The sequence below is a fragment of the Xiphophorus maculatus genome, chromosome 3 (assembly GCF_002775205.1).
Source record: "Xiphophorus maculatus strain JP 163 A chromosome 3, X_maculatus-5.0-male, whole genome shotgun sequence".
Lineage (NCBI taxonomy): Eukaryota > Metazoa > Chordata > Actinopteri > Cyprinodontiformes > Poeciliidae > Xiphophorus > Xiphophorus maculatus.
In genome coordinates this window covers 14,631,211-14,645,295 of record NC_036445.1, presented here as the reverse complement: position 1 = coordinate 14,645,295, position 14,085 = coordinate 14,631,211, and the positions used below count along the sequence as shown (strand labels likewise).

The following is a 14,085-nucleotide window of genomic DNA, read 5'->3' as shown; positions in this document are numbered from 1 at the left end:
TAGATGTCAGCAAAACATGTTAAATAACATATTAATAATTTTCACAGAAAATGAAAATGGTACATTTAATGTTTGAGTGAGTGTAAAAGTCTCTGTTTTTATGTAACTCCTACACAAATATTTTTCCCCGTGGTCAGGCGTTGGGGGACCAGTAGGCGTGGTAGAGGTGTGTTTGTAATAGGAAGGTGTAGGAGGTGTTAGCAAGGCCAGTCTTCATCACTCACCTCCTTTATATTGGGGGTCCTTTTACCAAATCTTTCCTCTCAGATCTGATCCCGTCTGCCAGAGTTGCTTTTGCTCTGATGGCGTCAGAGACATAAAGCAAACAACTCATTCATCAGTCAGGTAGGTTTTCTTCTCCATAATTATTTCAAAGAGATAACTGGACTCTTTTTGAAGTAATAATATTTAGCATTTGCTCCAAAGGTAGACATGACAATGCACATATACTATGTTGTGTTGCAGTATTCATAGGGATTTATCTTGTTTTGTGTGAATTAATTATTTGTTGTGATTTACATATAATGCTTTTAACGATGGAATGTAAAACATATGCAGATTGTGTATGTATGCAGGTTAAAAGTGTGCAGGTTGCTGCAACAAGTAAAACATTAGGTTATAGTGCTTAAAAAAATAAAGGCACACACAAGTTTCCTTGGTTCTCCAGTTTGATTCTTCATAAATTTATAACAACAATTGGACATTTGTGGGATTTTTAGAGTTTTGGCTTCAGTGGTTTGTGCAGCTTTCTGTACCTTGAAAGGTATACCTTGTCTCACAGTTCAGTACAGTGATGCTTTGTTACTGCTCAGCACACTCCCACTAGTTAACTCTGGATTTTCTTGCTTCTTTCTGATCATTTAAAAACTTGGTTTGGCAAGCTTTTCAGTTACAATTCAGGGCTGTGTTTGTAATATCAATGTTAGAAAATTCTGTTTTAACTATGTAAATGTGTATACATGACAATTGCATGCAAAATCTATCAAAATTTTATCTTTTGAACTATAGCATAGTTATTACTCAGTGTAATATTAATATGAAATAAATCAACCTCTATCCAGTGACATATTATTTTCTGCTTATTAAACTTTGTTCAAATTACAGTCTGTTTAAAGAAGGTAAAGACTTTCAAAGAAGATGCCTACTCTAGTTTCCAAAACAGCTACACAACTGTGGTGCAGTATTTCATGGCAAAACACTACCCAACAAATACACTTGTCATAAATGTGGCTGATGTAAAAATACCTTATCTGAAGAGTGTAAAAGGGAACTCTGTGAATCTGGAGCGAACAAGGACCAAAAAGTATTCATATGATCAGAAAAAAATTGCTAGCAACTTAAACACATTAAAAAAACATATAGATCTGTAATAATAATGATTTTCCTTTTTTTATCTGTAGGAGAGACCTGCCAAAGTCACCTCCAACAGCATCTCCTAAGAAGTAAAGAGGAAATACATAATTTTTTTGTATAACAGTTTTCCAAAAGTTATACAACATCCCTGCACAGCAGCCATTGCAATATGTTAATTACCCTCGGACTTCTCTTACTTCTAACCCCATTCCCCTCCTTTCAAACCACGACCCTTGACAAAAGAGATGCTGTAGGAAGCAATGTGACCAAAGCCAATACTGTTTTAACCTTCTCAAAACCAAAAACCACTGCTGCTCCTTCTAAACAGAGTTTGAACCCCACCCTAAAGACAAACACTGTCACTGTGACAATTTTACCCACTGCAAGTTCCAACCAAAAATCAGCAACCAATGCTGCAACAACCACCAAAAGCAAACTCAGTGTTGCAGTGGTTCAAACCACTCCACCGTCACCAGCAAAGGCTCCTAAAGCCACTGACACCAACACCAACAGAGACAAACACAAAGTCAACCAGACAGCTTCAGCTAAGCTTCTGTCACTTAGTGAAGAAAAAGCCAACAAAATCAAGCCTGAACCTACTGGAGTTCACCAAGACCAGTCAACTATCACAAAGCTTTCCTCAGACAGTCATTTGAAAACCAGCAGAAACAAACTTCAGCAATCTCACAATCAAACTACATCATCAAAATCTTCTTTAAGCAGTAATGAGAAGAATGCTGAGAATAGGTCCAATCACAATGTTCCTTCTATACTTCCCAGTGGCAGTAAGTCCACCAAAGACAGGGCTGCAGCTGGTAACCAGACTGTTTTTGATATTCCCCTCACCACCGGTGATGAGAAGTCCAAAGACAAGTTAACTCCAAATGTTCCGTCTTTACCTGCCAGTGGTGGCAAAACTTCTAGAGGCAAGACAACAGCCTCTGGTAACCAGACCATTGCTCATCACCCTAAAAGTGATGAGAAGTCCAAAGACAAATCAGCTCAGAGCTTTCCGTCTTTATCTACCACCAGTAAAACTACAAAAGTCAAATCTACAGTATCTACTAATCAGACAACTTTTGACAATTCTCCTCCTAGTGGTGATAAAAAGTCTAAAGATACGTCTGCTTCAAATACTCTGCCTTTACCTACCAATGGTACTAAAGCTACCAAAAATAAGCATAAAGAGTCTGGACATCAATCAGTTGTTGGTATCCACCTTCAGATCAATGATGAGAAGGCCAAAGACAAGCCTGGTGAAAGAGCTGGGGGTTTCAATAAAGATAAAGAAATGGGCACCACTACTATTACTCAGACTCCTTTAATCCAAGCAATCGGCAAAGACAGTGTTGGTCCTTCACAGCCCCTTAAAGTGGTCATCAGTTTCAATGGTGACTGGAGCCACACAAAGGAACAGGAGCTGACGTTAAAGCCTGGTGCTCCACTGGTGATGACACATAGCATCAACCTGCTACCTGGTGGGTGTACAGAGGGATGTGAAGCTGAGATGGCTGCTCTGAAAGGACGCCTGTCCCGACTGGAAAGAGAGATGTCCCTTCTAAAGGAGAAATGTAACTATGCCTTACCAGTATTTTAAATCTAACGTCAGACAATGCAGACTGGGTTTAATAATTCTGCTTCTTCTTTTTGCCAAACAGGTCCATGTTCTGCAAATTGCCCAAATGACTGTAGTGGTAAGGGGAAATGTGAGAAGGGGAAATGTATTTGCCATAAAGGATTTACAAGTCTTGACTGCAGTAAGTGTGCAAAAGATGCTGAGTGCTTTAAAGGTAAGAGTACATTTGCTATGTTTACAAAGTTTATTTTACTCCACCTCTAACTAACTTTAAACTTTTCCTGTCCACAAGACAATAAGAAGGATTCAAATACAACTACTGAATCTATGAATGACAATGAAAAAGAGGCCCGTGGAGAAAAACCAGAGATCAAAAAGCTTCCTCCAACAACAAATCCACAAATCACAAAGGAAGAAAGACCAGAGAAATTACCACCCCAAGATGATCCACGATCAAATGTAACACTGAGTAATGAGAATAAAACCAACAACACAAAAAGCAAGAATGAAAACAAAAACAAGTCTGTTGAGCTGCCCAACACGAACAAGAATCAAGAAAATAAATCCACTGGCATAAATCGAATTTCAACATGTGCATCAACAAAGGACAACAACAAAGTTCTAGAGAACAATACAACAATCGATCACTGCTCCAAAAAACTTGGAGGTTTAGGATCAGTGAAGGCTGTGAATATCTCCACCTCTAGTTTCACTATCACGTGGTTGGCGCCACAACATATGTTCAAGAATTTCACTGTGGTCAGAAGAGAGCCTCGCACGGACAGTGACACTGATGAGAATGAGGGGCTTGGAGGGGAGATTGTTGAAAGAGATTGGATGTCTGGCACTAGAACATCAACTGAAGTCCACAGTCAGAGCACCAACACAACTATCTCCTCTGGTAAAAGTGTTGAATCTAGAAGTAAAACTGAAACTAAGAGGATCTCAAGAGTGGTGCCTGGCAGCGCACGATCCTTCAAGTTCAGTAATCTCAAGGCAAACACACGTTATGTGGTCCATGTATTTGGCTCTACAGCAGACAGAAGATCCAAGATTCACAGAGTTACAGCAACCACAGGTGAGATATGAAATACGAGAAACATGTTTTCAAATGGTTTCAACACTCTCAAAATAGCTTTTGCTAAGAAGTTAACAGTAAAACACTAATCAATGAATAAAACTACTTGTTTCTATTCCCAGGTCCTGAGAAACCCACAGAACTGGTTTTTAGTAATGTAACAGAGTCCTCTCTGACTGTTTCTTGGACCAAACCAAACACCATATTTACAGGCTTTAGAGTAACATACATCAACATTTCAACAGGTTAGTCAAACCAACAAAGATATTGATTAAAACAAAAGAACATAGTCAGTATATATAGACAGAAACCCTGCAACATTGGTTACAGACTTGATAGAGAGATAAATGTAATACAATGCTTGTGTTCATGTTGTCAGGAAAAAGCCAGTTTGTGTCTGTGGACTCTCATCAATCAAGTGTTGTTCTGTCTACCTTGTCTGCTGGATCATCCTACATTATCAGTGTTACCACAACCAAAGGAAGCGCTCAGAGTGATGAACTCACTTCAATTATCACTACAGGTATTGTTAAAGAAGTTCACCCAGCACACCTGGTGTACAAGAAGGTCAATTAATATGCTGTGAATATATATTTTTTTCATAGTACCTGCTCCTCCAACACATCTCCAAGTCATCAATGTGACAGATAACACAGCTATGCTGCGTTGGACACCCAGCCTGGGGAAAGTAGATCGTTTCATTGTTAGCTATGGGTCTTCCAAGAGTGAGTTTGAACTGACAGTAAAAATAAGTGTAAGTATGGAACTGATTGATCCATCAATCAATTTTGTTTTGTTTTGTTTGTTTGTTTGTCTTTTTGAGTACAGCTCCAAATGTTACAGTAACAGTGATGCTGTCAGGAAATTCAGTGCAGTACCAGCTGAAAGGTTTACAGAGAGGAACTCTGTATAAGGTCAAAGTGCGGACCCAAAAGAACAACCTCCAGAGTATGGGAATATCTACTTCATTTACAACAGCAAATGGTGAGTAGAATAGGAATAACTGAAGACTTTAGAGTTTTACCTTCTTAAACTTAAACTTATGCACTTCTTCTGTTATCTAGTGGTTAAGGCCAGTGAAATTGGTGGTCGGTCTGCAGTGATTGCCTGGAGAACTTCTGTTGTTTTTAACAGCTACAGAGTGATCTATCAGATGGCAAAAGAGGAGGCAAAGGTGAGTGATTATCCTCTTTTGATTGGACCAATTTGACCAAATTAAGGTTCTACAAAAACACAACTTTCCGTGTTAGGAAGTCATCCTGGAGTCACCCATCACAGAGTATAAACTGACTGGCCTGATTCCTTCATCATTCTATTCTGTTGTGGTACAAGGAGAGAAAAATGGAAAGTATACATCACTTGTCACGTCACAATTCATCACCGGTAATTATTTTTTTCTCACTATTTAGATTAGTTAGAGCTAAATATTCATAATTCTCTAAGGCACATGTTTCTTTGTCTTCCAGGAAAATTGCGCTTCCCTTTCCCTACTGAATGCTCACAAGAATTGCTAAATGGAGCTCTGGAGTCAGGGGAAGTGACCATCTACCCGCAAGGGAAAGAGGGGCGAGCAGTGAGAGTTTACTGTGACATGGAAACAGATGGAGGCGGATGGACGGTACAAGAAACTGCAGACATTTACTAAGCCAGTTGATGAAACAGGATGCAAAGTCAATTTGTGTGTTTTATAGGTTTTCCAGAGAAGGATGAATGGAAAAACTGATTTCTACAGAACCTGGAGTGACTATAAAGCCGGCTTTGGAAACCTGAGTGAAGAGTTCTGGCTAGGTATTGTTGGACATTTTTGCTCATTTGATCATCCAGATCACGTTGTTGCATTTTAAAGGAAAAGAAATATGCTTTGTTCACCTATGCAACTTAATGTTTTTTCCTGTCTTTGGCCAGGAAATGAGCTCCTGCACAACCTGACCAGTATCGGCCCTGTGAGCTTGAGAGTGGATTTGCAATCTGGAAATGACACAGCTTACGCTCGTTACACCAACTTCTCTGTTGCTTCAGAAGGAAGAAACTATACTCTTACTGTATCTGGATACACAGGAACAGCAGGTACATTTTAAAGGAAAAGAAAGATGATTTGCAAACAACTCTAGGAAATGTTTTTCAAAATTAAAATACATGTGTGAAAACTCATGCCAAACATGCTAGGGTTAAAAACTTTAAAATTCCAAGAATAGGCAAACATTCCAACCTTAAATTTCCAAGTTATTTTTTTTTCCTTTTTGTGACATTGATTATTTTTTTAAGTTCAATAAATTATTAAGCAAAACAAAAATCGTTGTCCAAAATCTTTTTAGGAATTCGAAATCTCTCAGGAAACCACTTGCAATGTTCCTTAAAAAAATTATGTTTTTTGCATTATTTTTGCATTTATTATTGTTATTTATTTATGGCACCCAAAAATGCTGTAACCTTATGTTTGAGGGTTTTGTTGTATTGTCCATGTTTATCATAAGTTACAAGCTAGCATAGTTTCCTTGGAAGTTTAAAAACAACTTCATAGACGAAACTGTAACAATCTAGTTTTTTTTCAGCTAGATATCAAAAGGATCCTAATTTAGATGCTTTTTTTCTGCTAGGTGACTCAATGAAGTACCATAATGGCCGCCCATTCTCAACTCGAGACAAGGAACCAGACCCTCTGGGAATCCACTGTGCCAAGGCTTATGTGGGGGGCTGGTGGTACAAAAACTGCTATAAAGTCAACCTCAATGGCCTTTACGGCATGAACAGCAATAATCAGGTAACCAACTTTCTTCACATTTTTCAAATACTATGGGACTGCACGTAGACCACATGTCAGTGATTTTCTGTTTGTTTCTCTTTATAGGGAATAGTCTGGATAGACTGGAAAGGCAAAGACTCGTCCATTCCCTTCTCTGAGATGAAGTTCAGACCGTCTCGGTTCTCCCCTGCAACTCATGGCTAAAGATGCTTCAAGCTCCAAGACTTGTACATATCTGCATCTGCATGTCTATTCCCAAAATAAATTCCATGTAGGATGTTTTTTTCAGATACTACTGGAACAATCAGTGTATTTGGTTCAGTCTGAAAGATGTAATTTTTTTCCTGAGCTATTCTTATAGAAAATAAAATGAGAGAGTTGATGAGTAGCTCATTGCATCTGAATACTAAAGAAACCTTTTGCTTGAATATGATTTTATCTGTTTTACCTCTAATAAATCTCTGTGCACCACACACATTAATCCCACTATTACTGTATTATTATGCACTGTCAATTGGAATAAATATTGCTTAAGTGGGTCTCGCATGTCATTTTTTTTTAAACCAGAGCTATTTTCCAGAAAAAGTGAACAGCACAAAGCTAAGCATCAGCTTGACTGACATGTAAACAGAGGTGTGTTTTAATACCCTTCAACACATCCTGACTGAGTTTATCAGGTTATCTCTTGATATATGTGCTGGGGTCATCACATGATTAGATATCTTGACCTAAAAAAAATATTTAGCTATCCTTGATTCGAGTGCAAACACTGACAGCTTATCAAACTAAGAAGTATAAAAGAGTAGTGTAATGTACTGGTCTGCTTGTTAAAGTAGGGGATACGTGAGAGAAGACAAAATGGGAGTAGATATATCACTGGTCAGTGTTGGAGCATTATTTTTTCTTGCGTTGCTCCTTTTGGTACTGATTACCAGTCGACGAAACACTCATTCGCAAGGAAAGGATAAAAATAGTAAGTACTTTGGGAGACTCTATTTACTATGTGAATATTTCATACATATGTTCATGTTCATGTTGGTTTAATGATTCAACCTTACCTTTTTTTCTCTTCTAAAATTTGAAAGGAGCAAATATTGGACTTCTGCAGCATCTGTATCAGTTTGTTCACAGTTCTGCAAAACCTTCTCTCCCCGGCCCCCCGAGTCGCTTCCTTATTGGCAACATGATGGAACTGACACACGATCACTTACCGATTCACCTGACCAATCTGGGCCAACGCTATGGAAGCATCTACCGCTTAAAATGTGGAAAAACAAGTAATTGTCCACATAACGGTAACATAGTTTTTCTGTATCTGATAGACATGTAACCTCTCATTTTTACTCTGTTTGTTAAGCCATGGTGGTGCTCAACAGTTGTGAAGTCATCAGAGAAGCACTGGTGAAGAAATGGTCTGATTTTGCTGGGCGACCAATGTCCTACACAGGCAAGATATTCTTCAGTTTTCTTGATAGATATACAGTATCTAAATGAATTAGAAAGTAACTGAAAGGCTGCTTTCTCAGTAATTCAGCTCAAAACGGGAAACTAGATTTTTTCACACACAGGTTCACCCCTTCTTTTGTTTTTCTGTTAATTTGAACCATTTTTCTGGCCCATTAAGAACAAGGATTTTTCACAGTGTAGGTAGCTGCCTATGGAAGATGAAATCAGCATCTCCATAAACCTTGTCAGCAGAAGTAATTATGAAGTGCTTTAAAATGTCCTGTTAGGTAGTGGGGCTAAACTTGAATAAATACCAGCAAAAAACATGTCTTTTTAAAGTTTTAGTTTAATGAAAAATTGTGTTTTATCTGAAAAGACAAAGTCAAGGCCTTTGCCAAGATAAGATGTATCTGGTGTTGTCCCAGATTTAGGAGTGAATTAACTCAAGGAGTGCAACGCTCATGTGATGTGAACATGTGTGTGTGGTGACTCTTGAAGAACTGACTCAGCTGCAGTCCACACCCTGTGAACATCCAAACTCATAAATTGTCTTTGCTTCCAAATCTTATCAAGACTGTGGTTGTTCTTGTTGCTGGTACACCTTTTTTTCACAAGTGTTTTTCTTCTACTAAACTTTCCAATTATATGCTTGGGTACAGAGTTCTAAACAACCATCTTCTTTATCTATTAACTATTGTGGCTTACATTCCTTTAATTATTTATTCCCTTTTTATTCTGTTATGTTTATTTCTTTTATTAGCTGTATAAGTTTTCAAAGTGAAATGTTCAAAATTCTCCACTCTGTATAAAAATGTATACAGCTGAGTTTAACTTTAGAATTGTAGTCACTATGTGCCCTGATATTTTCTTCACACTTGAAACAGGAGACAGTGTATCTGGAGGAGGGCGTAACATTTCTCTGGGAGATTACACCGAGGAGTGGAGGGCACACCGGCGTCTCGTCCATAGTGCCTTGCAGCGCTGCTGCCAGCAGTCTTTACATGGGGTGATTGAGAGACAGGCTTTGCATTTGAGAAAGGTACAGAAAACAAGGACAGGTCCAGTGAGACCAAACCAAATGCAGGGGAATTTCCAATGTTACACAACCCGATAAAGCACGGCCTGTTTATGTTTCAGGTTCTGATGGACTATCAAGAGAGTGCTGTTGACCTCTCAGAAGATTTTACTGTGGCAGCCAGTAACGTCATCACCACTTTAGCTTTCGGAAAAGAAGTGGGTCTCCGTTCTCCTGCTGTTTATTTTAAGCTCTTGAGTTCTGAAGACAGTTTATAAAATGTGCTTCAATGAACAGCTGTGATTGTGCCAGAGGTGAAATTGCTTGTTTGTTTGTGTTGGGGAGAGAGCAAAGTTTCTGTTTGAATAGTTGTTTTTAGTGGCAAGGATTGCAAAAAGATGGTCACGTAGTCCATTTTACCTTAGAACATAGTGTGTATCCTTTTTTTCTAGTATGATAAGACGTCACCAGAGCTGCAGGAGTTGCACAGCTGCCTGAACAAGATTGTTGCCCTGTGGGGTTCCTCATGGATTTCAGCCCTGGATTCCTTTCCACTGCTGAGAGTCAGTAAATATTTAATATTATGACTGACGGTCAGAGGGTTACGAAAGCACATTTCATTTATAAATTCATGTATTATTTCCTCTCTTAAAGAAATTACCAAATCCCGTGTTTGCTCGTCTTCTCAAAGAGGTGGCCAGGAGGGATGCCATCATAAAACAGCACCTTAACAGTTACAAGGTTGGTAAATTTCAAAAATAGATCAAGCATGTGTATGTTTTGTAACTGATACCCTTTTACCAGTTCATAATCCTTTTCATACTGAAGTTTCATGCAGTTTTGTCACAAACCTCTTCACTCCACATGTCCATGCATGGGTATGTATCTTCTGATCCAACATCTATAGGACCAATACAGGGGTGTACTTTGCAACCATGACACTTTTAGATAAATACATATAAAAGGAAAAGAAATGTTTGATTATAGACTAAAGTAATTATCATTATTTATGTACAAATGCAAGCGCCAACACACAGAAACAGCATCACCATACATACAGTAACGGCAGGTAGATAGGTTAGCAAACTTAAATAATAGGTTGACTGAATGACAGAAAATAATAACCAATAATACATTTTCTTTTACATAATAGTCATGAATGACACATAAATAGGGTAATGTTAGCTACTTTGAAAACAATAAAATAGACTAAAATAATGGTAAACACAGTCACACCATAGAGATGGATCACACATGCAATCATGAACATTTATGCATCCACACACAGTAATAAGGGTAGATTTTCCTCTCCACTGTAGCTACATGCATGTTTGGTATGAGGGATTGCTGTAAATGCAGTTTGCTTATCCAAGAACACTGAATGCTTGAAGTCAGTATTCAAAGGCAAGTGAACTTGGTGGACTTTGATAACTAGCATCAACTTGAATGTGATTGTACTGAAATTATTTTTTGTTATTGTTCCATAAAATGTTAGACAATATCAACATTGCAAAAGTACAAATTGGCAAAGAGGGAAAATGACCAAAAAACATGGACAATATAGAAATCTCAAAGGTTATTCTCAATTAACAGACTTGGATAATGTATCCAAGTCTGTTTAAGTATTATGTTTTTGTTATTTTTGTCCTTCTACATTCTTTTTGCAGGCACAAAACAAAATAAACGAGGATGCTATAACAGGATTCCTCCTTCAAGGCCTTGACAAACATCAAAGCACAGAAAATGGAGAGGTATATACCTTTATTAAATGCCAGGAAATATTAAAAATGAGATATTTATAGAAATCCAAAAATGTTAAGTAAGCAGAACTTAATCTGCAAAGAGACTGTAGACATGTTCTCATCTCCAGCTCCTGACTGACGTTCATGTCCACATGGCCACTGTGGATCTCCTCATTGGTGGAACAGAGACTGCAGCAGCTTGGCTCAACTGGACCGTGGCCTTCCTGCTGCACAGACCAGAGGCATAGGAAACTTTTATTATTAATATTCTTAATACCATTTACACATCTTACAGGTTGTGTCTGTGTCTCAGCTCTTATTTTTTTTATGGTTTAGGTGCAGACCAGCGTATATGAGGAGCTGTGCAGAGTTTTAGAGGGCCGGTATCCTAAATACAGTGACAGACACAGACTCCCTGTGTTGTCCTCTCTTATCAGTGAGATGCTCAGACTCAGGCCGGTTGCTCCTTTGGCCGTCCCACACAGAGCCATCAGGGACAGCAGGTTAGCTCAGCTACAATTATCTAATGTGATAGTGACTCAATGCATTTTTTTATGATTTGGACTCATGGTGAGTTAAAATTTCTCAAATTTTCTTTAGATATTTGAATAGTGGCTATTTAGTATTCTGATATTTTTAAAGAGGGGAAGACAGATTAAAAAGTGGCTGATGAACCAGGTTTCTTCTGAAATTTTGACAAATAAATCTGTCTAACCTGAATGACACATTTTTCCCATTTTGAAAAACAGCCATTGGGCTCGGCTTTATGTCACCTTTATTAACATTGTAAGAGGTTTCAGTAAAACTTTCTTAACATAGAATTTAATAACTCAACTGAATTACAAAAAGGTTACAAATTTTCTAAATTTGATTTTGCTGGTTTTGCTGCTGCAATAAAATATTTACGGTATTTAAGTCATTCATTTTAATTTATTTGTCAATGTATTAATGTATGTATCAATGCATGTCACTTTTTGGAAACTCAATACCTTTACCTTTTCATTTGCATTCATTACTTTTCTGCTGTATTTTACTTGTAATTTGACTCTGATTTTAAACTCATCTGCAGCATCGCAGGTTATTTCATCCCGAAGAACACAATCATCATTCCTAATCTTTTTGGAGCGCATCACGATCCAGCAGTTTGGTCCGAGCCGAACAGCTTCAAACCTGGTACAGCTTTATATCCCCAGCTAAAGTGTTCTGCCTGAGCTGGCTCAGCAGTGTTTTATTTTCAATCTGTTATTTTTGCTTTCAGAGCGCTTTCAGGAGGGAGGTGGCGGCTCCGCTCGCTTCCTGATGCCTTTTGGAGGGGGTGCTCGGCTCTGCCTGGGGGAGTCTGTTGCCAAAATTGAACTCTTTCTGTTCACTGCTTACTTGCTGAGAGATTTCCAGTTTGTCCTTCCTCAGAATGAATGTTCCCTGCCTGACCTCAGGGGGGTCGCCAGTGTTGTGCTTAAGATCAAGGCCTACAAAGTCGTGGCATGTCCTAGGCCTTGAACTAGTCCTTGGGTAGTAGTGTGAAGTTTCATTGCTGTAAATGTTTTTCTTTTGTTGTATTTGAGTCAGAAGAAGTTCCTTAACACATTCAACATGTGGATCTAACTTCTGGAAAGAACAGAGCAGCAAAAATGTCTGGCCTTAACTTCTGTGTAGCAAGGCAAATGGATCAATCTGTATCTGATTATGTAAAGGAGACTCTAATTTTGAAACAATTATGGCACCACCAAGTGGACAAACACTGTACACGCATTTTGCTTTTCTTTTGCATCTTCATTTTTACAAAAATGGCTGAAAAGATTTTTATAGGGTAAATCTCACAAAGACAAAGAAGGTGAAGTCATACTTTAAGAAAATGATTCATATTTTTCTGGATTTGGTCACCAAATGTCATCAGGTTGAATAAAGTAAATAGGAATATTTATAAGAACATGGGAAACACATCTAAATTTGGTAAAATAATATGACCAAATTTACTCAAAATGAGTGAACTTATATTTACACTTGAGGGACAGCTATTTATGTCTGAATATTAAGTTTTGTCTATGTTGAATATTTTTTAAAATCAGTAGCTCAAAAATATGGTTCAAATGAACCAAAATTATAACTAAATTTTACATGTGTTTTAGTAGAGTAAAAACCATGCCTAAATGCACCAGTATATATTTTTTTACAAACATGGCACACCTAAACTTACAAACAATACAGGAAATATTTTTTTCAAGTCATGTCATGTGTTTATTATCAGAGTTACAGCTCAAAATCTAACTTTGTACATTTAATTCCCAAACAGCTCCTGTGCTGAGAGTAAACTTCTGTTGAATCTGGAGTCTCTATGAATGATGATTGTGGCTGGGTTTCAGAAAAGTCTTAAAGTGAATAATAAAGGAGAAAATAAATTCAGCTATTTTTATTTAACAGTTGTTGAGAACCCCACTCCAGCAGAGGACACTGATGAACTTATGTGTTCCCTCAATACATTTATAGGATTTGTTCCCTACAAAAATAAGACAGGCATATCAAAAGAAAAACTGAAATGGGTATGATGCTTCAATAACTGGAAAAAAAAAGAAAAAAGTCCATTTGTTTGCTTTACAAAACTCATCATTACCAAGTAACTGATATGGAAATGTCAAATAACCCAGAATGGTGAGGTTAAAGTCTCTGCCAATTATAGGACAACAGTAGGAGGTAATGCTCTGCAATAAGAAATTCAAACTGTGGTTTAATATGTAAAAGGTTGAGCTATGCTCTCTTTGCTGTAGATGGGCTGGAGGAAGTGTTCACTGCAGCTGGTGAGTCAGTGTCACTTTTATGCAGAAACACTTCCTCTCCCAGACTTGGAGACAGAATACACTGAATAAAAAAAAAGAAACACTGGCTGCATACAGTATGCAGTCTCCTGCATGCTGGAGACTACCAGTGTGTAGGTTCCTTTGATACGCAAAGTGTTCCACAAAATGCAATTACACATCCTTTCTACTGTAGTCAGTGAGAAAATAATGTTAAAAAATCTGAAACTGTAAAGGAGAAGAAAGCTTTGCATGACTTCTATATTTTTGTTTCACATTTACATCAAAGACCAGTGCTGCAGGAGGAGTTCTCACTTTGTTCTCTGTGGTTACTTGGTTA

At 37.9% G+C, this 14,085-nt stretch overlaps 2 protein-coding genes across 2 annotated transcripts; both read left to right on the top strand.

Annotated features, from left to right (window-relative positions):
* The first annotated feature begins 227 nt into the window (after positions 1-227).
* On the top strand, positions 228-7,289 carry LOC111608044 (tenascin-like). The gene is made up of 15 exons (XM_023330344.1): positions 228-345; positions 1,401-2,924; positions 3,012-3,143; positions 3,222-4,007; positions 4,130-4,252; positions 4,387-4,530; positions 4,613-4,732; positions 4,836-4,991; positions 5,072-5,181; positions 5,258-5,390; positions 5,474-5,625; positions 5,699-5,795; positions 5,913-6,074; positions 6,605-6,768; positions 6,856-7,289. The coding sequence occupies exons 2-15, from the start codon at positions 1,523-1,525 to the stop codon at positions 6,952-6,954; spliced, it is 3,780 nt and encodes a 1,259-aa protein (XP_023186112.1). The 5' UTR covers positions 228-345; positions 1,401-1,522; the 3' UTR covers positions 6,955-7,289.
* Positions 7,290-7,606: 317 nt separating this feature from the next.
* On the top strand, positions 7,607-13,282 carry LOC102218645 (steroid 21-hydroxylase). Its single transcript, XM_005812631.2, has 12 exons — positions 7,607-7,723; positions 7,836-8,027; positions 8,108-8,197; positions 9,081-9,235; positions 9,334-9,429; positions 9,664-9,774; positions 9,866-9,952; positions 10,879-10,962; positions 11,082-11,195; positions 11,290-11,456; positions 12,023-12,126; positions 12,212-13,282. Exons 1-12 carry the CDS (start codon positions 7,609-7,611, stop codon positions 12,451-12,453), a joined length of 1,557 nt encoding a protein of 518 aa, XP_005812688.1. The 5' UTR covers positions 7,607-7,608; the 3' UTR covers positions 12,454-13,282.
* The last annotated feature ends 803 nt before the right edge of the window (positions 13,283-14,085 follow it).

Excerpts from the sequence above, each read along its gene's own strand:
- LOC111608044 (XM_023330344.1), top strand. The coding sequence starts at position 1,523 with ATGTTAATTACCCTCGGACTTCTCTTACTTCTAACCCCATTCCCCTCC. Across the intron at positions 4,733-4,835 it reads TAGCTATGGGTCTTCCAAGA|CTCCAAATGTTACAGTAACA; the intron begins GTGAGTTTGAAC and ends TTTTGAGTACAG. Across the intron at positions 5,626-5,698 it reads CAGATGGAGGCGGATGGACG|GTTTTCCAGAGAAGGATGAA; the intron begins GTACAAGAAACT and ends TGTGTTTTATAG.
- LOC102218645 (XM_005812631.2), top strand. The coding sequence starts at position 7,609 with ATGGGAGTAGATATATCACTGGTCAGTGTTGGAGCATTATTTTTTCTT. Across the intron at positions 8,028-8,107 it reads CTTAAAATGTGGAAAAACAA|CCATGGTGGTGCTCAACAGT; the intron begins GTAATTGTCCAC and ends CTGTTTGTTAAG. Across the intron at positions 9,775-9,865 it reads ATTCCTTTCCACTGCTGAGA|AAATTACCAAATCCCGTGTT; the intron begins GTCAGTAAATAT and ends CCTCTCTTAAAG.